This window comes from Seriola dumerili, unplaced genomic scaffold (genome assembly GCF_002260705.1).
Source record: "Seriola dumerili isolate Sdu_G_001 unplaced genomic scaffold, Sdu_1.0 BDQW01000068.1, whole genome shotgun sequence".
Classification (NCBI taxonomy): domain Eukaryota; kingdom Metazoa; phylum Chordata; class Actinopteri; order Carangiformes; family Carangidae; genus Seriola; species Seriola dumerili.
In genome coordinates this window covers 19488126-19512297 of record NW_019174323.1, presented here as the reverse complement: position 1 = coordinate 19512297, position 24172 = coordinate 19488126, and the positions used below count along the sequence as shown (strand labels likewise).

Below are 24172 nucleotides of genomic sequence, written 5' to 3'. Positions count from 1 at the left end.
ATCTGTTTACAGTTTACAGACAACAGACCATCCTCTTCAGCTCTGGGAAACTCTCTGTACGATAGATGTCAGAAATAGACTCTGACGTCAGTCACCTGGATCTCCTCAGAACACCTGTCTGATTCTGCAGCTGTGATCTAGACTCTGTTTAAACCAAGCCATCCATCTTAAACATTAAAATCACCTACCTGACAGGTGAAGGGCAACAGGGGTCCAACAGCAGACTTATGCCTCAGGGCCCTTCACGTTGGTCGTCATGGCGACAGGACGACAAGCGTCCACGAACCGCGCGACTAGCCCGAACATCCGGAGCAACACGAAGCGAAGGAGCGGGTCCAGCAGGAACAGCTTCAAACCGGTTTGCGAGCCACAAAAGCCGCTGCTGCTTCCTGTAGCGGTTCACTCATTCGCACAGCGGGAGGATGGCGGAGCTGGAGACGGTCCTGCCGTGAAAACACCGTGAAAAAGACGAAGGAGATGGACAGAGTTTGAGACGGCTAGTCGGCGGCAGCAGCGGTGGGAAGACGGAGCGCAGCGCACCGACAGCGAGCTGCAGCAGGAGCCCGGTAAAGTTAGTTCTACTGTGTTTCAACTACTTTACTACTGTGAGTGTGATAAAGAGAGGACAGACAAGAGACACAGAGGACAGACAGAGACAGACGAACAACACAGAGAGGAAGACATGTTCGACGGTTAGAGTTTGAAAACAAGTAACGCGGTGTAGTGGCGGTTTAAATGAGCTGTTAAACGTCAATAAACGTCGTAAAACAGCATCAGATCCAGACAGCTGTGGAGACAAAGAAAACCGGCGTGTGTGTGTGTGTGTGTGTGTGTGTGTGGGTGTGTGTGTGTGTGTGTGTGTGTGTGTGTGTGTGTGTGTGTGTGTGTGTGTGTGTGTGTGTGTGGAGACTGTGTGGAGTGTTTATCAGTTTAATGGAAACGTTTCCACCAAGAGCAGAAGAAACAGATTAAAGGTGATGAGACGTGATTTTCATAAATTGAATCTGTAATCTCATAATTTTGTTTTAAATGAGATCTTTGACAATTTCATGCATTTTATAAATTCATAGTAAATTCAAGACTTCTCATTTGGAGTCTCCAATTCTTTATAAAAACACAGACCTGAACTTACTCCACCCTACCCTCCTCACCTCCTTTCCTCTCGACCTCCATCCTTCCTCTCTCCCTCACAGCAGACCTTCCCCGCAGGTCACCCATCATCACACCATGTCCCCACCGGCCCCCGGCCCTCCGATTACCCGGCCCCTGGCCCTGGACGGGGGTAGGGGCTGGGCGATAGTGGCGTCTGGCTTCCTGGCTCTGCTGCTGGGGTACGGCTCTCCTCAGTCGGTGGGCGTCCTCTACCCGGAGTGGCTGCTTGCCTTCGGGGAGGGGAAGGCTGTGACGGCCTGGGTGGGCTCGCTGGTGGGCGGAGTCGGACTTATAGTGGGTGAGGAACCAGAGAGTGTGAAGACACTTCAGGGACAGACTGTTTCTGTCTGACAAACGTGTTCAGCTTCATGTTTCTTTTCCTTTCTGCACCCCCCCCAGGTCCTGTCTGCAGTGTGTGTGTGGTGAATTTCGGTGCTAGGCCTGTCACTGTCTTCAGTGGTGTGATGGTGGCAGGGGGGTTGATGCTCAGTTCCTTTGCTCCCAACGTCCCCTTCCTCATCTTCTCCTATGGCCTCGTGGTCGGTAAGACTGAGGCTGCTTCACCTGCTGTGGCTCCACCCCTCATTTATAGTTTAGACAATCAGGAAGTCCTGGGCATTCTGTATGATCAGGTTTACGTTGAACCGGGAGAATTTAATTTACTATAAAAACTTAGAATAGTTAGGCTGGGTAATAAAACGATAGCAATAATTATCGCGATAATATTTTCCTCGATAGAAACATTTAAAATGTTCAATAAATGTTCAGTATAATTAATTTCCCTAAATTGGCCCCAATCCTCTTCCGTAGATTCAAGGTTCAGTCCGGGGTTATTCCATGTTTTTTTTTACCATCGAGAGTTTCTTTTAAAAAGTCTCAGTAATTTCCTCAAACAGCTGCTCACAGTTTTCTCAAACAAACAGGAAGGAACAGAGCATCTGTTGGGGACTATTTTCAGCGGCAGATTAATGCACATTTGGTGCTGTAGTGAGTGTTTGTGGCAGCAGGCAGGTGTGTGAGGGACTAAGTCAAAGTAAACCACAGTGAATGTGTGTTCACCGTGATGACCATGTGTGTGACTCACTGATGTGTTTTAATAGTCTCTGGAGACAGTGGAGCGCTGAGGCTCAGAGGACTCCATCACTGCTGGTTTATATGGGATTCAGTTAGAAGAAGCTGCACTTCCTCTAAAGACCACTAGAGTGAAATACATCAACTGATCCAGTAAAAGAGTCAACTCATTTCTTCTTTCTTATGCGTTGGTGTAGTTAATCTCATTGGATTATATTCCACCTCCTGAGGTCAGAGGTCAGCCTGAGTGCAGAATTTGACAATAATTATTCCTTTTATTTCAAATTATATTTGACATCTGATTAAAGTTGATCTTGTTTTGAATTGTCATTCTGAGTTTAAAAAAGTTCTCAGCTTGTGATTTGACAGTAAACTGAATCATGTGACGGGTATTTTCTGATGTTTTAATGACAAACTGAACAACTAATCAGCAGATTAATCGATGATAATTACCAGTGCTGGCTTGCTTTGATTGGCAGGTGTCTCAGCCTATAACAGATACTGACTGTGATGTTCTAGCTTATACTGGCTTCTGATTGGCTTGGCCTGTGTGTGCGTGTGTGTTGCTCAGGTGTCGGTGTCGGTCTGTTGTACGCTGCCACCCTCACCATCACCTGTCTGTACTTTGACAAGAGGAGAGGCCTGGCTCTGGGAATAGTGAGCTCAGGTAGGTCTGTCATGTGACCACGTCACTTCCTGTCTGTCACAAAACACAAACCTCCATTCATACGTTAAAACATCAAAAGACACAATCAGCTGAGTGGTTCAGCTGTCAGTCACCTGTCTGTCGTCTTCAGGTACGAGTGTGGGCGGTTTCCTGTACGCCACGCTGCAGAGCGAGCTCATCGAGCTGCTGGGTCTGGACGGCTGCCTGCTCATAATCGGAGCGCTGGCGCTGAATGTGGTGGCGTGCGCCGGCCCCATGCGCCCTCTGACCCCACCCAGATACTACCTCAAACAGAGAGCTGCCATCTTAGAGCGGCAGCTTCAGGAGGAGGCGGAGCTGTCCAATCAGAAGCCTTCAGACAAAGATCAGGGTATCACCACGGAAACCAAGGAGCCGCCGGTCAGGAGGAGGAGTTTGTTCAGCTGCTCATCCTTCATCAAGACGATTAAGATCAAGACGAGAGGATATACCCAGTGAGTGTGACGCAGCAGATCAGCTGGTCTAGATCATTATCATTATCAGTGTGTCACAGACTCGTCTATTCGCTCCTTGACAAAGCAGCTCAGGTGGATCTCTACAGTGGCCCTGAGAGCTCAACACACTGCAACTTCAGAGAACACATGCAAATAAACAAGAGAAGTGTTTCCAGGGGACACTAGAAAGTGATGAACCTGGCTCGGACTGAGAGAGAGAGAGAGAGAGAGAGAGAGAGAGAGAGAGAGAGGATGACATGGAGCACAGATTAGGAATACGCCTTAAAGCCTCACATGCGTTAACCAGTGTGAAAGCTGAAGCTGGACACACTCTGTACAGACCAACACTGAATCAGTCGCTCCTGTCTAAATCTAGAATCTGAGTTTTTGTCAGATCGGTTGTGGTTTGAGGTCACGATGGCTGATTAATCACCTGATTGATCAATGATCAGACGGTTGGATAACTTTTGTCCATCTGTCTGTAGCAGCTCTGAGATCAGACTTCCAGACATGGCTGTTGTTAAAAGACAGTCTCTCTATAAAGAAGTTATTTATTCATCCTGTGGTTTTAAACTTCCAAAGACTGAAGGGCGTCCTGATGGTCTACAGGGCGTGAACAGTACGTCCCCTCATCAAACGTCTCTGTGTGTCAAACTCCATCTGCTTAAATAATCAATACAAGTTATAAAAATCCCCACAGAGGTATCCAAACGTCCGTGACTAAACTGAAGCGTCTGGGATAAAAACTGAAACTGTAAATGAATTGTTAAACTTGATCCAAAACGATCAATTACAACGAGGTGTAACGATGAACAGTTCTCAGTCATCAGGGGACAGTGGACAGACTCTGTCCCTCCACCCTCAGGTCACATGACTTTTGTCTTTTCTCTCCTCAGGTGTTTGTCCTCCATGTTGTCTCTCCTTCAGGACAGGGTCCTCATGGCGCTGTGCATCTGTCTCTTCTTCTTCAGCCTCGGTCAGTCTCTTCTTCTTCTTCTGTTGTTAGCAAAGCATGTCTCAGTCCTGCTCAGCTGTACCTCCTCCAGCAGGTAACACCCCCCCCCAGCTCTTCCTGCAGGAACTGGCTCGGAGCTCTGGGCTGACGGAGGGCGTCGCCTCCATCTCCCTGGTCTCCCTCTACTCCATCGGGGGCGGTGTGGGGAGACTGGGTCTGGGCGTCATGGCCGACATGCCGTGGGTCGACAGCGTCCACCTGTATGCTCTGACGGTGGGAGTGAGCGGGCTGGCCGTGCTGCTCATCCCCTTCACCAGGTGAGACCACTGAGGACAGGTGGGACAGGTAAAATGGGGCGTCCAGGTGGTCTAGTGGGTAAGGGGTTGACCATGAACTGCAGCATTCATTTCTTAAAGCAGAAAGAGACATGTAGGTCGCTCCCAGCTGTCCACTCTAAAGAAACTTACTGGTTAGAGTCAGAAGACAAAGTTTGTAGTGTTTGATGTAAGTTATGATCTGGTCTGACAGGTGAGCCAACTTACTAACCTTACAGCAACATCATACTTCCTGTTTACGTCCCTCAAAGCATTATGGGAACTGATTTGCTCTGATGGAGATCTAGAACACACAGAAACTATCTCAACTCTGTTCTCGTTCTGCTGCAGTTCCTACCAGGACCTCCAGGTGCTGTCGCTGGTCTTGGGTTTTCTGAGCGGGAACTGGACTCTGACTCCCTACGTCACCAGTCAGGTGGTCGGCGTGGAGAAGCTCGCCGAGGCTCATGGGATCCTCATGTTCTTCGGAGGCGTCGGGATCACACTGGGTCCTCCTGTCGTAGGTGAGTTTCAGTCTGTGGTGAACCTGGTTTAAAACCTGCTGCAGGGCGTCGCGTGGCGCGGTGGGTTGCGCGGGCGCCCCGTGTGTGGGGGCTGCAGTCCTCGCTGCGGCTGGCCCCCGGTTCGGCTCCCGCATCGGGCGGCCCTTTCCTGCGTGTCGTTCCCCCTCTCTCTGCCTCCCCATTTCCTGTCTCTCTACTGTCCTGTCCATTAAAGGCACAAAAAGCCCCCCCCCCCCAAAAAAAAACCTGCTGCAGATCTCTCATCTCAGCCACCACAGTTCATCATTTACATAATCTGTGCACCTGAAACTGCATCATCATCATCATCATCATCATCATATTCTGAACTGTTCTGAACCGTCTCTACTCATTGTCTAGCACTCACTGTATTTATTCCCGCTACCTCATCATTGTAATTCGCTACCTCATCATTGTAATTCATTGTAATTCACAGTGTAATTTATTGTACCCTACATATGCACATCTCCACTTTACTTATGCACACCCTCACTTTACATACCTGTACAGCACACACTTGCACTTTAACTGCTCTTTTGCACTTCTGGTTAGATACTAACTGCATTTCGTTGTCTTAGTACGTGTACTCTGTGCAATGACAATAAAGTTGAATCTAATCTAATCTAATCTAATCTAATCATATGACAAGACAACAAACAGGAAAAATGGCTGCATGATCTTATAAGAGTTTTGTTTTAACATGGGAGTCTATGGGGACTGACTCACTGTTGGAGCCAGACTCTAGTGGTCATCAGAGGAACTGCAGGTCTCCGATTGGTTTGGCCTCTGACTTTATCTCTGACTCGTTAACCCCTGATGAGTCTGAGTGCTCAAACTGCATGATTGTAGAATTACTGTCTGTGTTTGAAATTTGAACCTCACTTGCTGTTGCCGTATCTTTAATCTTACTTTATTGTGTTATTCTATTTCTAGCTGCTTCTTCTTGGCACTTAGCAACCTGCTTTTGAAAAGTACTAATAACAAAGTATTTATAATATATAGTAATTATAATTATAAACATCCTGTCGTCCTCTTCAGGTTGTTTCTACGACGTCTCTCAGTCGTACGACGTCGCCTTCTTCATCTGTGGCGGCGGCATGATGGTCAGCAGCATCGTCCTCTTCCTCGCCACTGTCTCGCTGCGACCGCAAACCCCTCCCCCTCCTTCAGTGGCCCCCGAGACCGAGCTCAACAGCTGTACAGTTACCTTGGTAACAGACGCTACCTCACCCGTCGCCTGACGGGCCTGACAACAAATCTGGATCCAAGTGAAGTTTACGTTTTTGAAATCTGAACGGTGGTTCTGAACAAAGTCGATGTTTACGAGAAGGTTTGATTTTAGTCGAATCAAACTTTATTTAAAACGCACAAACACAAAGAAACTGTCCGACTGTTAGTCGATCACAGTCTGTCCTCTCTGAGCTGGTCCTAGAACCTTCTCAGAGCCCGTTTCCATGGTTACAGTGCCACCATCAACCCACGTCATTAAGTCAGTGTTTATGTCTTCTACGTATCGGCTTTCCCAGCAACACTAGCACCAAACACGACAACAATGACGGCTGACTCTCCTGGCTCCTGGCTTTGTGAGTCCACATCAGCTTCCAGACATTTGATGTTGATTGTGGCGTTCACAAACGATAACCCCGCCCCCAGACGAAGGCGGGTCTTGGTTCTAAACCAGTCTCAAACCAGTTCTCCAGTTCTCCAGTTCTGTTGCTGCAGACACGTGAACAACTGGTTCGGGATCAAACAATAGCTCAGAACCCGCCCTCCAAGGCTCTCAGAGGATTCTGGGAGATTTGGTCCATGTTGCCTGGAAGACGAAACCCAGGGTGACAGAAGCTCTGAGTTTAAGTCCAGGTAACTTCCTTTAAACCATTCAACTCTTCTCAGATCAGTCTGTGTGGATGGTTCTCAGGTTTTACAGTCTCACTGTGAGTGACTGACAATCAGGACTGAGATCAGTCTCAGAACCACAAATATTAAAATATTAAAATGTTGTTTGGTGGTTCAGACGTTATCAGCTGATTCCAGTATTTTGAAACTGGACTACATTTAGGAAAAAGAAAAGGTGAATTATGAAAGAGTTTTATTCTCGACGGCCTTAAAATAACATTTAAACTTTGATGTTGGGAAATAAAACAGGTATTTAACGGGTTCATAATATGATAGTGAAGATATTCTTTAATAAAACCTGCAGATTATTAATCTCCATGAACACAGGTGATGATGTTTCCGTTGTTTTCAGATTATTTCCTGTTTTTACTGACATGAAGCTTGAGTTTAGACCTGAACAGCAGACGTCTGTGATGTCATTGTTGTTGTTTTTTATATTTCTTCTCGAATGTTTTTTAATCTGACATGTTTTTAGGATTTCTGTGTTTGTCCTCATGGTTCCTGTTGTTGTTATTGTTCTCATGGTTCTGCTTTGTGTTTGTTAATGTTGATGCTTTTTGAAGACAATGTCACATCAATGTTCATATCAAAGAAAAAATGTGTGTGCACAACAGCAGGTTGTTTACAGGGTAAAAAAACATGGAGGTTTTGTTTTAGCGGGACAGAAATGGAAAAAAATCATAAAGAAAATAAACTGGAAAAAATATTTTTTGGTTCCCAATATAAAAGTAATGATACAGCACAGAGGAGAAGTGACGGGACGTAAAAAGACTCTGGTCCCGTGTCAAACTCAAGATTTTCAGACAGTAAAAACTTTATTTGATAATTTCACAGAACTCATTTAATATTTGATTAGTTTATAAAAGTTGATCAGTTGTGATCAACAGGAAACACGACAGGAAAGGTTTAGTGTCAACACAGAGAAGTGAAGTCATCCATGAGTCCATCAGGTCCTCAGTGGTTCAGGTTCTCAGTGGATCAGGATCAGAAGTAGGGTGTGGGGTCACTCTTGTCACACATCTGGACGTGGACATGTGATGTGATTCCTCGGTAAACGCTCTGCATGGGCAGCATGGTTCCGATCCTGTCTCCCTTCCTCACTGATCCAGAGGTCCGGTCCGGCCTCACGTAGAACAGCTTGAAACACAGACCTGCAGGACACGAAGACCAGTACCATCAATAATCTGGTTAATAACCTAATTGACGTGATCAGTATTTTGTAGAGAGACCGAGGTGGACCGACCCTGTCCTCTCAAGTTGATGCCGCTGTCAATGGCGGCCTTGCTGGGGTTATTGTAGACGAGGAGTCCTCCGTGTAGAGTCACGTCAAACGGAGCGAGGACGTCTGATCCGTCCTCACACACGATGTCCAGACCTTTATGTAGCCTGTCCACTCTGAGACACAGAGACATCCAGCTGTTGACAGCTGCTTCACCCACTGAGATGTTGAAGACTCTCTTACTAACTACCCTTACCATTGTGAAAAGATGCTAACTGCGCTTACCGTTCTGAAAAGATCCTAGCTATGTTAATGGTTCTGATCCGTCTGCTAGTCTCTGGTTCTGGTCTCAGACTCCTCATCTGAGTCTGTGTCTGACTGAGGCTCAAACATGTGGCTGAGTCTCTCTAATGTTTCCTCCTCTCACCATCTTCATACTCTCTGCTCTCTCACCTGTCCACCTGGAGCAAGCAGGTGGTGGGCGGGGCTCAAGGCCTGATCCAGGTTTCTCAACCAGGAAGTAAGAGGCGACGTTAAACTAAATGAATCACAGTAGAGGATTTAAAACATTTTAAAACATGTCTGGCAGAAGAGCTTTCTAATTAGTTGTAGTAAATGATCTTTAATATTCAGTAGACCCGTCTGTCTCCCTCTCTGAGCTGTGATGTTGGATTTACATGTTCTGTTTTAATTTAGTCCTCAGTCCTTTTATAAAAAAAACATAATGGCCCAAATCTCTGCTGCAGAAGGGGAGGTTCACTTATATTGTCTAAAATGTGCCAAAGTTTAAAAACACTGAAGCCTACGTTTCCCATGATGCACCTGAACACTTGTGTTATTGTGCAGTTGTGTTACCGTCCGGCTCCGTAGTGACCCTGTCCCCAGCCGTCTGACGTCCTCCTTCTGTTGGTCGGGTTTCCACTGCAGAGCTGACCAAACCTGACACCATCACACACACACAACACAGCTGGACACACACACACACACACACACACACACACACACACACACACACACACACAGATTCAATTAGTTGTTCTGTAGAAAACAAAAGCGTAAACAGCACACACTAACTGTCTGAATGCCGCCTCAGCAGAAACTAAACCAGTAACATCTCAATCCTCTGTAGTCCTCATACACACACACACACACACACACACACACACACACACACACACGCCCAGAGAAGAGAGGTAATTGTTATACATTCATTAATGAAAAAGAAAGTCTCCTGGTGACAAACTTTTTTCTTTGTGTATCACATGAATGAATTTCTCCGGTTTCAGCCTGAACATTTGAACTTTAACTGAACCATCATCAAACAGGATGTTAGTTTCATCAAACTTTAACGATTAATCAAATGTTTAGTAGAGAAAATGACAAATATTCAAACGCTGCAAAATAAATGACTCTTCTTCTACTGCCACAGTGACGCAGGTGTTCATACAGCGAGATCAGAGATAATTAACAAACATCATCAGAAATGTAAACGAGCAGCAGCTGATTGAGTTTCTCACCCAACAGAACGACGACACGTCTCATCTTCAGATCTTAACGTCTGGTCCTGATCAGCAGCTGGAGGCTTCATTCAGACTCTACTGGTTTTATAAGCTGAAGTTTCAAAACACTGAAGAGTCCACACACTGTTTGACGGCAGCAGGTCAACAGCCTGTAAACTGACTGTCTGTCTGTTGTTTCACAACACAAGGTGATGAAACACATGAAGCTGATACAGCTTCATGTGTCAGGATGATGTGTCTTGTCTCTCTCTGTGTTGTCTGTTGTTGTACTGTGGTAAAAGGAGACTGTTGACCAACACTGGAACTCTGTGGACTCTGGATTCAAACAGCAGCTGTTTACCTGTCCTCAGCTGTTTACCTGACCTCTGACTTCAGGTTCAGTCGACATGGAAAATGTTTAATATTATTACCTTCTTATTTTGATTTATTTATTTACAACTTTATTTTCTGAGCCTGAGCTAGGAGGACGAACTCAGAATGAAACAGAAAGAACATCCATGTTCTTATTAATGCAAATATTTAGACAAAATGCAAATGGTAATTATCAACAGGTGTTTCATGATGTTAAAAACCTGTGTCAACAGGAGCCTCTACACTTCCTCTGCTCTCATTTCATAACCTTTCATTTTTATACAGAATTTACTAAATAAGTTGAAAAAAATCCACATTTCTGAGGAGGAAAGATTCTTAATATAAATGATTTTCTCAAATGATTTTTTCATTTAAGTAAAATTAACTGGAAACATAAGAATGTTTTGTTTATCCCAAGAAACATTTTATGAAACAACACAATGCAACTTCTGGAGAAATTGCAGTGGGGCTGCTGCTTCTGCCCGAGCTGAAGCTAAACTGTGCTGAGCTTCATTGGTAAATGCCAGCAACTAACATTTAAAATAGAGCTGCAACTAACTCTGTCTGCCTGTGTTGAGTCACAATGACTAACTGAAGAAAAATTGCCAAATGTCAGTTAAATATTTGACACCACAGAATTCATCTGATTAACTGATCTTTTTTTTTTTTTCGGCTTTTTTTTGTGCCTTTATTGATAGTGAAGTAGAGAGAGACAGGAAGTGGGGAGGAAGGGAGAGGGGGAATGACATGCAGCTAAGGGCTGTCCGATGCGGGACTCAAACCAGGGCCTGCTGCAGCGAGGACTGGAGCCTCTACACATGGGGCGGATGCTCATCCAACCGAGCCACTCGACGCCCCTGATTAACTGATCTTAATCAGCTGTGTATGTCCATCTACACTCTACTGAGTGAAACATGGATTCAGCTGAGAGACACCTCTCAACCTCTGGCTTGCCAGTCAAAGACTATTGAATCCTATCAGATAGTGTTTTCTGAGACAGCAGACTCTGCTGAACACAGTGATATAAAGTACTTGTCTGTGGTATCAAAAATATGGTATGTACTGCGATGTTAAAAATGTCCCGCCTCCTGTTTTCCTGAAAGTTTGACTTTCCTCACAGTTAAAATGAAAAGGTGGCAGCTGGCAACACTGCTTAAAGCACTCAGAGGTTGCCATGGTGATTTTAACTGCTTACTTACTCTACTGAGTGAGACAGGGATTCAGTTGAAATATACCTCTTGAATGCAGACTTACTAGTTAAATATCGTAACTGTAATCATATAAAGGTGTATATTTTCTGAGAGAGGATACTCTGCTTAACGCAGTGATATAAAATATTTGTCTGCGATGCCAAAAATGTGGAATGTGCAGTGATTTAAAAACAACTCTGCTTCCTGTTTTCCTCCTGATTGTCTGCTCTCATTTTACATCAGAGTGAATCAGGCAGTTGGATGGTACTGCTGCCACTTTGAAGGGCCTAGTTCAAATTCTGTGAGTCTCTGTGCTTTGGTAGTGACATTGTATGAAAGAAGACAGATGTCTACAACCTGGGAGGAAATTATGTGTGAAGAGTGAAATTTGTGGCCGTGAGGACGAGTTAAACATACTTTGTTTTGTGCAGTTTAACCCCTTCTCCCGCTCTAGCTGTGATGCCATCTAATCTAACCTCCTCCTGTCAGAAAAAAATTGAACTCAAACGCTGATAAATCAAAAACTGTACAAGATATCAATAAGTGAAATTCAAGTTAAATGGCTGAAAGTCTTGGGATGCGTTCAAAGTTCAAATGAAGTCTCTAGCTAAAAGTATGGCAAAGCATTTGAGTTTCAAAGAGGAGAAAGTTTTCAAGGATTTGAACATTCTCTGCATTGACTTCCATTGTTAAAAAAATCAGATAAAATGATTCATATTTCCAAAATTATTACACATATCTCAGAAAAGTAGTAGCCCTAATGCCCTGATCGAGACGATGTTTTGACGTTTGAACTGAGTTTCTATGAGAAAAGGTGAGGGGCTAGTAGCAGGTCAAAAAAGTGGGTGGAAGAAAAATAATAAACAAAATGGAAGAGTGGCATGAAATACAGTGGGATTGCTTACTCAGCAATCCTAAATGAATAAAACCATTCCTGTAAGTTTTCTTTGTCATAAATGACCATCTCGTCACCCTTGTATGGAAGAAAACAAAGGCCAAATTAATTAGATTTTTTAATTAGTACACCAGACTGTGAAATCACACCACTACTGAACACTTAAAGTTGATATTTTCATTTCGAGATTGAACTTTGAAAAACATCTGTCTGAATTTATGTGGGTTTAATTCTCCTCTGAAATTTACAGATGAGATTTTAATGTTTTTCAGGTTCATAGTTTTTTTTAAATCATGTGACAGAATTGAACGTGACAGTTTGAATTTGTAATTTAGAATTTTTGTGTCTGTATTGATCTGATTGACTGAGCTGATTGTTTGTTGTTTTTTATTTGACCAACTGAAATTGAGCAACTTGAATAAAACAGTTTTTACAAATATTGGAAAATTCAACTTTATATTTGTATTTATTTAAAAAAAATAACAACTGGCTAAGAAAGAACTTTAAACCTGTGAAGCCTCAAAATATACAATAAAAAAATACATAAATTTACTTTTATTTATTTAATTTTGAACATACTCAAAACAAGTGGTTCAGGTTCTCAGTGGATCAGGATCAGAAGTAGGGTGTGGGGTCACTCTTGTCACACATCTGGACGTGGACATGTGATGTGATTCCTCGGTAAACGCTCTGCATGGGCAGCATGGTTCCGATCCTGTCTCCCTTCCTCACTAATCCAGAGGTCCGGTCCGGCCTTATGGCAAAGAGCTTGAAACACAGACCTGCAGGACACAAAGACCAGCACCATCAATAACCTGGTCAATAACCTGATCAATAACGGGATCAGTATTCAGCAGAGACCGTGGTGGACTGACCCTGTCCTCTCAGACTGAGACCGCTGTTGATGGCGGCCTGATGTGGCTCAGGGAAGACGTTGACTTCTCCGTGTAGCGTCACGTCAAAAGGAGCGAGAACGTCTGATCCGTCCTCACACACGATGTCCAGACCTTTATGGTCCCTGTCTCCCCTGAGACACAGAGACATCCAGCTGATCATTGTTTTATTAATCAGTTATTGATTTGTTATTTTAACCAATTAATCAATCCACTGTGCAGTCTTTAAAATCTACAGATCTACTGTCTCTTGTCTGTGTCTCCTGTCTTTTATTCTCCAGTCAAACTTCAAAAACACTGAAGCCTACGTTTCCCATGATGCACCTGAACACTTGTGTCATTGTGCAGTTGTGTTACCGTCCGGCTCCGTAGTGACCCTGTCCCCAGCCGTCTGACGTCCTCCTTCTGTTGGTCGGGTTTCCACTGCAGAGCTGACCAAACCTGACACCATCACACACACACAACACAGCTGGACACACACACACACACACACACACACACACACACACACACACACACATTACATATACATTCATTAATGGATTAAACAAACCCTGCAGGGACATACCTAAACGTCTCCTAAATGCCTCATAAATGTCTCCTAAACACTTCCTAAATGTCTCTTAAACATCTCCTAAATGCCTCCTAAATGTCTCCTAAACACTTCCTAAATGTCTCCTAAATGTCTCCTAAACGCTCCCTAAATGTCTAAGTGCCTCCTAAATGTCTCCTAAATGCCTCCTAAATGTCTCCTAAACATGGAGGTTGAGACAAAATGTCCTCCCTCTGTAAATGTATGAAATGATCAGAAATGTAAATGAGCAGCAGCTGATTGAGTTTCTCACCCAACAGAACGACGACACGTCTCATCTTCAGATCTTAACGTCTGGTCCTGATCAGCAGCTGGAGGCTTCATTCAGACTCTACTGGTTTTATAAGCTGAAGTTTCAAAACACTGAAGAGTCCACACACTGTTTGACGGCAGCAGGTCAACAGCCTGTAAACTGACTGTCTGTCTGTTGTTTCACAACACAAGGTGATGAAACACATGAAGCTGTCGGGGTTGTCATTGGCTGATTAAAAAATGTATCTTTTCCTGGAAACAACAAAATGTATTGTTTATTCCAAGAAACTTTCAAAGAAATTCTTGTAAAAATGCAGAAATGTGTTGTTTAAGCTTTGTTTTATTTTTCTACATACAAGACTCCATTTAAAAAATACACAGTTTTTACAGAAATGTGTCCTGTTCATATTTCTGTACAAAACCTAGTGACTTTTATCCCTGATGCTGATGAATCTGATCAAACTCAGTGTCTCTGCTGTTTCAACACGAACAAACTGAGACACAAACATGAAACAGCTTCAGTAAAACTACAGACGTCCGACACACTAAATCTACAGATGAAACCTTTACACCTTTTTTGTCTGTGAGGAATTTCATCATTTTATCAACGAACTTCCTGTTTAAGCACAAGTAGCTTAATACACAGACCCTGTTTGTTATAAATGTTGAAGCATCATGTGGTCAGTTGAGTGTCAGCCCCTCACTGACCGGCATGTTGATGTGGGCGGTCAACAGGGGGGAGCTCCTCCCCTCGTGCAGGACGAACACCTTGATGATGTCAGAGATGCCCTTGTCGCTGGTGCACTCCACGAAGGTCTCGACGGGGTAGATGAGTCCGGGCACCAGCAGCGGGATCCTCATGTAGGGGTTCCTCATCCGGTACAGGCTCTCGTCGTACAGAAAGCTGATGGCCAGGCTCATGATGGGCCGACATGCCGCAGTGTTCTGGACGTTCAGGGTCAGTTTGAAGGACGGACCCAGACCCTGTACCACGGCGTTCATCTTGAGCGGCTCGCTGAGGCTGGATGACATCGGCGTCAGGCTGGACTCCAGGGCCTTGACGTAGGCTTTGGCGGCGGCCAGTCTGAGGCGGCTCAGGTCCATCTGGAAGGCGCGGTGCATGGCGAGGCCGTTCTCCCGCTCCCGCAGTGTCTGGTCCACGTACAGCTTGGTCTTCTTGGGCACGTTGAGGCGGATGCTTTGGGCCAGCGGCGGCCCGGGGGCGCTGTCCCTGTCCTCGAACGCTGCCGTCCTCTTCAGGATTTTCACCATCAGGCCGCCTCCTTTGGTGGTCATGACAAGTGTCCCGTCCTCACGCCCGTACCGGCCGAAGCAGACGCTGCTGACCGTGTCGGGCGTCTTGATGGTGCTCAGCAGGTTCTTGTCCCGGTACAGTTGGACCTCACAGTTAGCCAGTCCCACCAGAACCGCCTGGAAGCCCCGGGTGGGGAGGTCCATGGCAGCCATGGTGGTGATGGGAGCAGGGAGGACGGTCCTCCACAGCTTCTTCCCCTGAAGACACAACCACAGACTTTTAGTTTATTCACTCTGATTTCTCCAGAGTGATGTCACAGACACAGTTTGTTGTAAACACATTTACATCTGGTTTCATATTTATTATCAGCGTCAGTCAGAGCAGCAGCCATTTTGTTTTATGGTTGTTTGTCCATCTGTCTCATTCTCGTGGAAACGATGTCTCCGTAACACCTTGAGGGAATTTCTTCACAAACTTCTTGGCACAAACCTTCACTTGGACTCAAGGACGAACTGATTAGACTTTGGGGGTCAAAGGTCAAGGTCAGTGTGAGCTCAGAAAACACGTTTTAGCTGTTATTTAAGACTTTGGAGACGCTCTGGTCCTGACTGAAGCTGATGTGTCTGGACTTTAAACTGGGATCTGTCCCACCTGAGTGAACTCAGACTGTCTCTGGTGGTAGAGGACACAGACCTTCAGTCCACAGAGACACCTTTACCTTCTGTGTGAAGCCCTGCAGACTCTCGTCAGTGCAGCCGACCACCACGTTTTTCCCGACCCTCACCAGACCGACCGGGTGAGACGTCAGCTCGATGCAGTACTTGGGTTTGTCTGACTCCCTGAGGAGCAGAGACACAAACATCTGTCAGCTCACATCTTCGTTTCACATTTCAACTCCACATTCAACTGATTTCAGGAACAGGAGCTCCTCTCCCAGTCAGGTGTGTGTCTCACCTGCGCAGGATGTAGATGTTTCCGTTGCGACACGCCACCGTGATGCGAAACTCTACATCAAACTGACCCGTCACATCCATCATGGTGGGAGCGGCCGGCAGCGACATCTTCAGCAGACAGATAAAATGAACCATCAGCACTGATCAGGACTGTTACACACTCAAACCTGTCCTGGGCCTTTTCTGAGTTTCCAGGATATTTTGGGTCATTTTGAAATAAAATCTAATTCTTCCTGGTTTTTCCAGGAAGTGTGTGAACATGTGAGAGATGAAGATGTGAGTGTCATCAGCATAAATATAGTGACTAAAGTTGTGTTGAAGATCAGCTCCTGTGGTTCTGTTCTGTGTGTAGGACCAGTTCAGCCCAGAGACCGGTGGTCCAGGTGGTCCCGCCTGTCCCGGCGTGGTGTCTGATGGGAATTTACCTTGGAGAGGATGATGAAAGCTTCGGGGTCGAGAACATAGACATCGTTGTTCTCTGTCCCGATCACCAAACAGCTGACGCCGTCCTCGTCGGCCGTGCTCTTCTTCAGCGTCCCGATGCAGGTGATGACTGTCTGACAGAGAGGACGCAGTGAGAGTCAGGTAAACCAGGTGATACCGCCTTAAAATCACATCATGACATGTACGACAATATCACAATATACATTAAGTGTTTGTTTACTGCTGTCGTCATGGAAACGCTCTGAGCTTTAACTGGCTGTAAATCGCCGGTCAGAGATCAACTCAGTCCTGCTGAGTGACTCACTGTCATCACACGTCAACGTCAACACACGGCAACATCAGACAGACTGACTCATATGATTTGTGATGTGAGCTTACCTGCCGTCTGATTGGCTGCTGTTTGTGCAGCTGGACGAACTCGTCCATGTCGCCGGTCTCCAGAGACAGGAACCTGAGCGAGCGGACGGACAGCGGGACGTCGGCCTTCTTCCTGATGCCCTCCAACATCTCCTTCAGGGTCAGAGGGTCGATCTGCCCCTCCCTCGCCTGCTGCCACAAGTCCTGACCAATCAGAGCAGACAGCATGTCAGGTACAGTACAAAGGTGTATTAGCAGCACAGGTGAGCAGCAGCTGAACCATCAAACCTCACGATCATATTCCAAATGATCAGTCAGTCTGATTTTCATCCTGTGACCTCATCACTATGGTGACGCAGCTGAGACCTCCCCCCCAACACCAGACACAAACACACACCTGCTCCAGTGTGTTGACCTCCAGCCCAGGCAGCGTGAACTTGAAGTACGGTCTCAGGTTCTTGTAGACATAGACGCAGGGTCCGGACGCCACAGCGACGGCGGGGATGCGCGGCTCATGCAGGTCCATGAAGAAGGCGACGAGGCCGGCGGGCAGGTCCAGCAGGGTGCTCTCACTCACCAATGCTGTGCCGCGGTACACCTTCAGTTTCATCCCGGACGAGCCCGAGCCCAGGTCCCCCACCACCAGCTGGCTCTCCCCGTCCCCGCTCAGGTCCGCCAGGTCCACGCAGGACGAGAAGGTGTACAGACCTGCCACCGGGTCGTAGTGAGCGTCCAGCCACTTCCCTCCATCACCGCTCGACTCAGACATGATGACAGCGCTGTCAAACTTTATTCACACAGGGACACCTGCTCTACAGCACAGGTACACACACAGGTAAACACACACACAGGTTCATAATAAATGGAATAAATTCAGGAGTTGTGATTTGACATCCTCATAGTCTAATACATAGGATCTATTACTGATCTATAACTGATAACTGATCTATAAAACATCAGGGACTGTAAATAACAAAGCCTTCATCGACTAAAATAATCATTTTACTCACTTTGTTTTCAAACAGTGAACATAGAAGGAATCTGATCGATTAATCAATAACGAAATGTCATTTATCACAATTTATAAAGAAGAGATCTGTCAATACGTCTTCTACAGCAGATGGTTGATTATTGATTACTACTAATAAAGACCTGCTGGATCACCATAGTTACAGGTGCAGCAACTGTGATCCGTCTGAAATAAACTCTAATTAATCCTCATCCCCCGCCTCACCGTTGTCATGGAAACGTGTTGACGCGTCTCGTTGATCCTGACGTCGTCTTCTTTTTTATCACGAAGCGGCGGGAAGTCTGTTCAGTGAACAGTTACAGGTGTACTGAAAGATCCAGACTAGTCCAGGTAAAGTGTCCGAGCTGCAGCTAGCTGCCTGTTCTAAGCCTCTAATCCACCTTGTCTACAAATCCGCTTCAGTCCTGATCCTCATCCGCCTCTACGATGCCAACGCTGTCCCCGTCTGATGACGTCGTTCTCAGCCCTCGTTGTTTAGTTTTATTTTTTAATTTTTTTTTTTTTACTTTTTAGTATCTAGTACCTTTTATTTCTTAAGGAGCCGAGAACAATAAATAAAATAAATCACATTATATCCAGTTAATATTATATATAAATATTCTCGTATATAACTTTTAATAAGCAAATTTTTTTTTATTTGTGTATGATTTTTGTTTTGTTTTGGTGGATGGGGTGTATAACCTCAAGATGATTACTACTTACTCAGTTTCTTCCTGAGCTTTCAGCCACATCTGCTGTGGCCTTCATTCTTCCTCCAAAACCAGTTTTTGTTTGTTTGTTTGTCGTTTTTTCAGTCTTTATTGGAAAACTGAGAACAGGAGATGTGTGTGCTGTGTAGACAGAGTATAAAGGTAAAATCATACCAGTAAAATTCAATTCAAACAGACAGTAAAAATAAAGTTAACATTTCTGTTCACACTATACAAAATAAAAGAGTTTTAAGTTCATTAAGCAGAACAGTTTACTGCTAGAATATTTACTCTTATGGAAATTAAATTTGGCAGTAAGTACGATCAGAATGATCAGGTAGAGTTAGTCTTTATTGTTCCTGTTGTGATCAAAGACAACGAACAAGATATTTCCCATTTCAGAGAGGAGGAAATGACAAATTCTGGACACAAAAAAGACTTAGAAGATAACTTCTTTCAAATTTTAGATGTGTTATTTGTTGATTTTCGTTTCGAACTTAAAAATACGAATCCTGTGATTATATGTTGAATGTTTTCAAGTAAATTACCACGATTTATTTATTTATTTCTGTTTGCTATGGTTTCACTTCACACCATGTTCTCGAGTATCTTCCGTTCAAGCCAGATAATCTCGCGAGATCTTAATCGAACACGTGAACGAGATATGTGATGGTTCTCTGCGCTCATTGGTCCGCTGGTCCCAGTTTAAAAAGTAGCCCGCGGAGCAGAGGGAGCTAACGGCAGAGACTGTTTTTCGATGTTTTCTGCTTTAAATTCAGTCTGGTGAATAAAACTCGTCCAGAGTGAGTCACAGTTTGATAAAATGTCGGCTGACGCTACACAGATGTGACGTAGTGTTTCTCTAAAGCCGTTAAAACAAAAACTTATGTGTATGGTGGTTAGCTTTTTGTGGCTAATGCTAACAACAAAATTAACCATCGTTTGAAGTTGATCTTCGTATCTCATTTACTGCAGTTAACTTATTACTGACTTATAATGTGCCTATTATATGATCTGATTTATGTTCTGTCTGACTGCACGGGGCCTTGTTACAGCTAACGAGCTCCAACATGATTTGTTGTATGGTTGGAAGTCACGCCGGACTCCGTTAAAAATTCTCCACATTTTCAAACTCTCGTGCTTGTCCACTTCCTCACATACAAGGGACATCGTGACTAAAGACATTTATCACGTCATCGCTGTCCAGTGATAACATCGGCATAGACGTATTCTCCTTTAAAACACATGGTGAAAAATGTCAGCTTTTAGAAGTGCAGTTGGAAACAGCTGATCTTTAATAGGCTGCTTGGTGAAGAAGGACTGTGTTGATAACATTGAATGACACTGGCTGGTCGTGTGTGTATGTTAGCTTGCAGAGATGATGGAGTCTTGTTTAGCCGGGAAGCCGGAGAGAGTCGGGCCGGTGGAGGTGGACGACATAAGGAGAGATCTGCTGGGTGAATTTGATGCTGCGCCAGCTCAGGTAAGTTACCTGTCTGCAGCTGATCAGGAAGATGTTGCTGACTTTGCTGGAGGTTTTGACTGATGTTATTCTTCTGTCAGCAGGACAGTGCACAGTCTCAGTCTGAGAACCTGCAGGTCTACCTGAGGGTTCGACCGTTCACTGTAGTTGAGAGTGGCAATGGAGAGTCACAGGTAACACTCACATTCACTCTGTAGGACTCATAATGATTTAAACTGAACGGCTGTTCAATGGGGCTGCAGCTAATGATTAACTGTGTAGTCAGGTATCTGTTTGTTCAGTCCTGACATGTTCCTTCACATATAGAGTTTCTGTGTCGGGAAGAAGAATTTTTTCATCTGTCGCTGCAGAACCAAAATGAATCTGCTGTGTCTTCCTTTGTAGGAGTGTGTGACCATCGAGGCACCGGACACCGTGGTCCTGAAGGCTCCCAGGAGCTGTCAGTCAAACCGACAGAGCGAGAAGTCCCTCCCACAGACAGCACAGAGGTTCAGCTTCACACAGGTAACTCTCACATCACACCTGTCTTCCTGTGGGTTCTCACTGTTCCTCAAAGACGCAGTGAGCTGAAGAAGCTGTTTGAAGCTTTCTAAAACAGATTGTCATGTTGTTTCTGTGTGGAGGTATTCGGTCCAGATGCCAGTCAGAGGAAGGTGTTTGAGGGTTCAGTTCGTGGGTTGGTGCGAGACGTTCTGGAAGGAGGAAACTGTCTGGTGTTCACATACGGAGTCACCAACGCTGGAAAGACGTTCACATTCCTCGGTGAGAGACTCAACGTCTGTGTCACAGCTGCAGTGATTGATCAGTCGATTGACAGAAAATTAAACTAAAACTATTATTTTGATAATTGACACTGTGGTGGAGCCACAGGAACGACGCTCCACTACTTTTATCCTCCAGAGGAAATAAAATATCTTCCGTCACATGATCACGTTGATGTTTATCTACATTTGAAGAAGCTGAAGCTCCAATCGTCACTGAGTCTGTCATGGAGAGAGCTGATAAAAACTAATGATCGGAATCATGTCGACATTTAAGGTGTATTGATTGATTTCCAAACATCAATCACGCATTAAGTAACACTCAAGCAAACATTCCACCTTAAAAGATGGCGGTAGCTGCCGGTGGCTGTACATACATAAAAAGCTCTACTTTATAAACTCATGACTTGATGAGGTGATTCTTAAGATCAGCTCTATCTTTGATTCAGACAGAGCAGAGGAGCAGAATCTGGGTCACCACCTGCACTCACCTGGATTCTCACTGGAACCAGTTACCTTCGATTTTTAATGAATTATACAAAAAAAGATTGACTACTTTTGACTTTTTTATTTTCTCCCTCAGTTTCATCGCAAAGAAAACATCTGAAAACGTGGCAACATGCATCACAACTTTTAGGAAAAGCTGCTGTGAAATCAGGAATTTTAGCTGCAACAATCCCAAAAAAGCCTGTGAAATCCTGGAGGGACTGATGAGTTTCTCAAATCTGGAGATTTATGTGTTTTCAACACCTCAAAACAATGGAGGCTGTGGTCATAGCCATCATGCATGTTTCTATCTTCTGTCAGGTTATTGATCTGATTCATCGATTAGTGAATCTATAAGATGTCAGTTAATAGTGAAACCTGCCCTCCAGAATTTTATTTTGATAGAAACTTGAGGAAAACACAAAATGTTTTTCCAGATCATTAACTGAAAAAATTGTTGGTGATGAATGTTTTGAAGTGTCAGCTTCCTGCCCGCTGGTCTGACTGTGTCTCTCTCAGGTCCGGATCATGACTCGGGTCTGCTGCCCAGGTCTCTGTCCGTCATCTTCAATAGTATCGAAGGTCGCCTGTACAGCCGGAGCGACCTGAAGCCTCAGCGCTGCAGAGACTTCAGCAGACTGACTCCAGACCAGCAGGCAGCAGAGAGCAGCAGCAAGAAGAACCTGCTGAGGCTTCTCAAAGAGGTCACACACACACACACACACACACACACACCACACACACACACACACACACACAGATGAAACCATCATCACACAGTGTGAGGGTGTCCTGTTGACTCGTGTGTCTCTCTGCAGAGTGACAGAAGTCTGACGTCTGGAAGATCCACGTTTCTCGAAGGTCGTGACTCTGATTTCCTCGCTTTATTACAACAAAGTCAGATCTGATACTTTAACCCCCAGTACTAAACGTGTGTGTGCGTGTGTGTGTGTGCATGCGTGTGCAGGCTCATCTCTCAGCACTGACAGCAGTCTGAACAGTGTCTCTGAGGCCGACAGTTTCTGTCTGGATGTCGACTCAAATGTCCGTTTCTCTGTCTGGGTTTCATTCTGTGAGATTTACAACGACAACATCCACGACCTGCTGGAACAGGTGACACACACACACGTACTTCTATACCTGTGAGGACCTTCGTGGTCTAATCCTCTGTGCAGTCTGGTTATTGATGGCATGTGTGTCTCAAGGATGTCTCATGCTAGAGAGGGATCTAAACCTTCCACTGTGGGACCATACGGGGGATTCAGTTTTCAAGCTTGTTAATTCCACATCCCTCTGTGCCCGACTGTGTTTGTTACAGTTTAAAGTTGGACATCCATATGTCCAGAGCTGCTTCATGTGTCCAGATGTGAATCCCTGTTAACTGAGAAATGTAAAAGTGGTGAAGCCTCCTTCCTTCACATGTTGTGGACTCGTCCCAGTCTGAGGAAATACTGACTGATGTGTGATGTTCAGGTTCCCAGTGGACACCACAAGAGAACGATGTTACGTCTGTCTCAGGACGTCAAAGGAAACTCCTTCATCAAAGGTTAGTGTGTGTGTGTGTGTGTGTCTGTGTGTTGACGTGTGTGTGTGTGTGTGTTGATGTGTGTGTGTTGACACGTGTGTTTGTGTGTGTGTGTTGACATGTGTTTGTGTGTGTGTGTGTGTTTTGACGTGTGTGTGTGTGTGTGTCTGTGTTGACGTGTGTGTTGATGTGTGTGTGTGTGTTGACATGTGTTTGTGTTATCGTGTGTGTGTGTGTGTGTTGTCAGACCTGCGCTGGGTCCAGGTAAACAGCTCTGAGGAGGCCTACAGAGTGATGAAGATTGGGAAGAAGAACCAGAGTTTCTCCTCAACCAGACTGAACCAGCTGTCTAGCAGGAGGTGAGCTGGGAGAACACTGGTTTATACTGGGAGAACACTGGTTTATACTGGGAGAATAGCGGCCTTGTAAACAGATGAGTATCATCAGTGTCTGTGTCTCTGCAGCCACAGCATCTTCTCCATCAGGATCCTCAAAGTGGACGACGTGGGAGTTCCCAGAGTCCTCGGCATCAGCGAGTAAAACCAACAGTCACATTTCATTTACCGCAAGTCGTAAACTCAGCAAGTCGTAACTCCGGCAGGGACGTGACGTTTTCCTCCTGCAGTGATGTTGTTGTTGTTGTTGTTGTTGCTGCGGTGTTCAGGCTGGCTCTGTGCGACCTGGCCGGCTCAGAGCGCTGTTCTCGGACTCACAACACCGGAGAGAGACTGAAGGAGGCGGGAAACATCAACACCTCTTTGCTCACGCTTGGGAAGTGCATCAACGCCATGAGACTCAACCAACATGCCAAGTACGATCACACTGTCTGTCTGTCTGTGTGTGTGTGTGTGTGTGTGAGATGTTTGAGAAGGAGAAACATGTAAGACTCCACGATGATTTCTGCAGGTTCCAGCACCACGTTCCCTTCAGGGAGTCCAAGTTGACCCACTTCCTGCAGTTCTTCTTCTGTGGTGCCGGCCGCGTCTCCATGGTGGTCAACATCAATCAGAGCGCGTCCTGCTTTGACGAGACACTCAATGTCCTCAAGTTCTCCGCCCTCGCACAGAAGGTCAACACACACACACACGAACACACCAGAGAACTCACCTTCATCCATTAGCTCAGATTGAATTTAATTGTAATAATTTTCACATTAAAAAGCTGCTGATAGAGACATGAACACAGACCTGCTGTCAACACTCATATA

General features: G+C 45.2%; 5 protein-coding genes across 7 annotated transcripts in view; 2 read left to right on the top strand and 3 right to left on the bottom strand.

Annotated features, from left to right (window-relative positions):
* Positions 1 to 438: 438 nt before the first annotated feature.
* Positions 439 to 8052, top strand: LOC111219554 (monocarboxylate transporter 9-like). Of its 2 annotated transcripts, none has more exons than XM_022742270.1 (9): positions 439 to 566; positions 1194 to 1450; positions 1552 to 1695; positions 2795 to 2890; positions 3021 to 3363; positions 4260 to 4339; positions 4410 to 4635; positions 4984 to 5156; positions 6213 to 8052. In XM_022742270.1, exons 2-9 carry the CDS (start codon positions 1228 to 1230, stop codon positions 6413 to 6415), a joined length of 1488 nt encoding a protein of 495 aa, XP_022597991.1. In that variant the 5' UTR covers positions 439 to 566; positions 1194 to 1227; the 3' UTR covers positions 6416 to 8052. The 2 variants fall into 2 exon arrangements, with proteins under 2 accessions (XP_022597991.1, XP_022597992.1); XM_022742271.1 differs by having other exon boundaries at positions 4413 to 4635; positions 6213 to 7986.
* Positions 7867 to 9915, bottom strand: LOC111219555 (leukocyte cell-derived chemotaxin-2-like). The gene is made up of 4 exons (XM_022742272.1): positions 9807 to 9915; positions 9145 to 9256; positions 8314 to 8465; positions 7867 to 8221 (listed from the first exon to the last, which is right to left on the bottom strand). The coding sequence occupies exons 1-4, from the start codon at positions 9829 to 9831 to the stop codon at positions 8055 to 8057; spliced, it is 456 nt and encodes a 151-aa protein (XP_022597993.1). The 5' UTR covers positions 9832 to 9915; the 3' UTR covers positions 7867 to 8054.
* A 2882-nt stretch (positions 9916 to 12797) lies between these two features.
* Positions 12798 to 14095, bottom strand: LOC111219556 (myeloid protein 1-like). Its single transcript, XM_022742274.1, has 4 exons — positions 13984 to 14095; positions 13496 to 13607; positions 13121 to 13272; positions 12798 to 13027 (listed from the first exon to the last, which is right to left on the bottom strand). Exons 1-4 carry the CDS (start codon positions 14006 to 14008, stop codon positions 12861 to 12863), a joined length of 456 nt encoding a protein of 151 aa, XP_022597995.1. The 5' UTR covers positions 14009 to 14095; the 3' UTR covers positions 12798 to 12860.
* A 230-nt stretch (positions 14096 to 14325) lies between these two features.
* bbs1 (Bardet-Biedl syndrome 1) lies at positions 14326 to 18451 on the bottom strand. 2 transcript variants are annotated; one of them, XM_022743068.1, is made up of 7 exons: positions 18226 to 18451; positions 17389 to 17803; positions 17013 to 17195; positions 16616 to 16747; positions 16192 to 16298; positions 15956 to 16076; positions 14326 to 15494 (listed from the first exon to the last, which is right to left on the bottom strand). In XM_022743068.1, the coding sequence occupies exons 2-7, from the start codon at positions 17758 to 17760 to the stop codon at positions 14664 to 14666; spliced, it is 1746 nt and encodes a 581-aa protein (XP_022598789.1). In that variant the 5' UTR covers positions 17761 to 17803; positions 18226 to 18451; the 3' UTR covers positions 14326 to 14663. The 2 variants fall into 2 exon arrangements, with proteins under 2 accessions (XP_022598789.1, XP_022598791.1); XM_022743070.1 differs by having other exon boundaries at positions 17389 to 17798.
* Positions 18452 to 20091: 1640 nt separating this feature from the next.
* Positions 20092 to 24172, top strand: part of LOC111220253 (kinesin-like protein KIF20A) — an 11869-nt gene continuing 7788 nt past the window's right edge. Inside the window, exons 1-12 of the mRNA XM_022743279.1 lie at positions 20092 to 20193; positions 20277 to 20366; positions 20578 to 20697; positions 20817 to 20955; positions 21960 to 22144; positions 22259 to 22301; positions 22408 to 22553; positions 22914 to 22986; positions 23213 to 23324; positions 23430 to 23501; positions 23630 to 23776; positions 23872 to 24034. Coding sequence (XP_022599000.1) covers positions 20092 to 20193; positions 20277 to 20366; positions 20578 to 20697; positions 20817 to 20955; positions 21960 to 22144; positions 22259 to 22301; positions 22408 to 22553; positions 22914 to 22986; positions 23213 to 23324; positions 23430 to 23501; positions 23630 to 23776; positions 23872 to 24034 — 1392 coding nt within the window. The remainder of the gene's footprint in view (positions 20194 to 20276; positions 20367 to 20577; positions 20698 to 20816; positions 20956 to 21959; positions 22145 to 22258; positions 22302 to 22407; positions 22554 to 22913; positions 22987 to 23212; positions 23325 to 23429; positions 23502 to 23629; positions 23777 to 23871; positions 24035 to 24172) is intronic.

Coding starts and splice junctions, on each gene's coding strand:
- LOC111219555 (XM_022742272.1), bottom strand. CDS start 9,831: ATGAGACGTGTCGTCGTTCTGTTGG. Junction 9,257..9,806: donor ACGTGTCGTCGTTCTGTTGG/GTGAGAAACTCA, acceptor GTGTGTGTCCAG/CTGTGTTGTGTGTGTGTGAT. Junction 8,222..8,313: donor CATCAACTTGAGAGGACAGG/GTCGGTCCACCT, acceptor CGTGTCCTGCAG/GTCTGTGTTTCAAGCTGTTC.
- bbs1 (XM_022743068.1), bottom strand. CDS start 17,760: ATGTCTGAGTCGAGCGGTGATGGAGGGAAGTGGCTGGACGCTCACTAC. Junction 16,748..17,012: donor AGCAGCCAATCAGACGGCAG/GTAAGCTCACAT, acceptor CCTCTCTGTCAG/ACAGTCATCACCTGCATCGG. Junction 16,299..16,615: donor CTTTCATCATCCTCTCCAAG/GTAAATTCCCAT, acceptor TGTCTGCTGAAG/ATGTCGCTGCCGGCCGCTCC.
- LOC111219554 (XM_022742270.1), top strand. CDS start 1,228: ATGTCCCCACCGGCCCCCGGCCCTCCGATTACCCGGCCCCTGGCCCTG. Junction 1,451..1,551: donor CGGAGTCGGACTTATAGTGG/GTGAGGAACCAG, acceptor CACCCCCCCCAG/GTCCTGTCTGCAGTGTGTGT. Junction 5,157..6,212: donor ACTGGGTCCTCCTGTCGTAG/GTGAGTTTCAGT, acceptor CGTCCTCTTCAG/GTTGTTTCTACGACGTCTCT.
- LOC111219556 (XM_022742274.1), bottom strand. CDS start 14,008: ATGAGACGTGTCGTCGTTCTGTTGG. Junction 13,273..13,495: donor GGTCACTACGGAGCCGGACG/GTAACACAACTG, acceptor TCTGTGTCTCAG/GGGAGACAGGGACCATAAAG. Junction 13,028..13,120: donor TCTCAGTCTGAGAGGACAGG/GTCAGTCCACCA, acceptor TGTGTCCTGCAG/GTCTGTGTTTCAAGCTCTTT.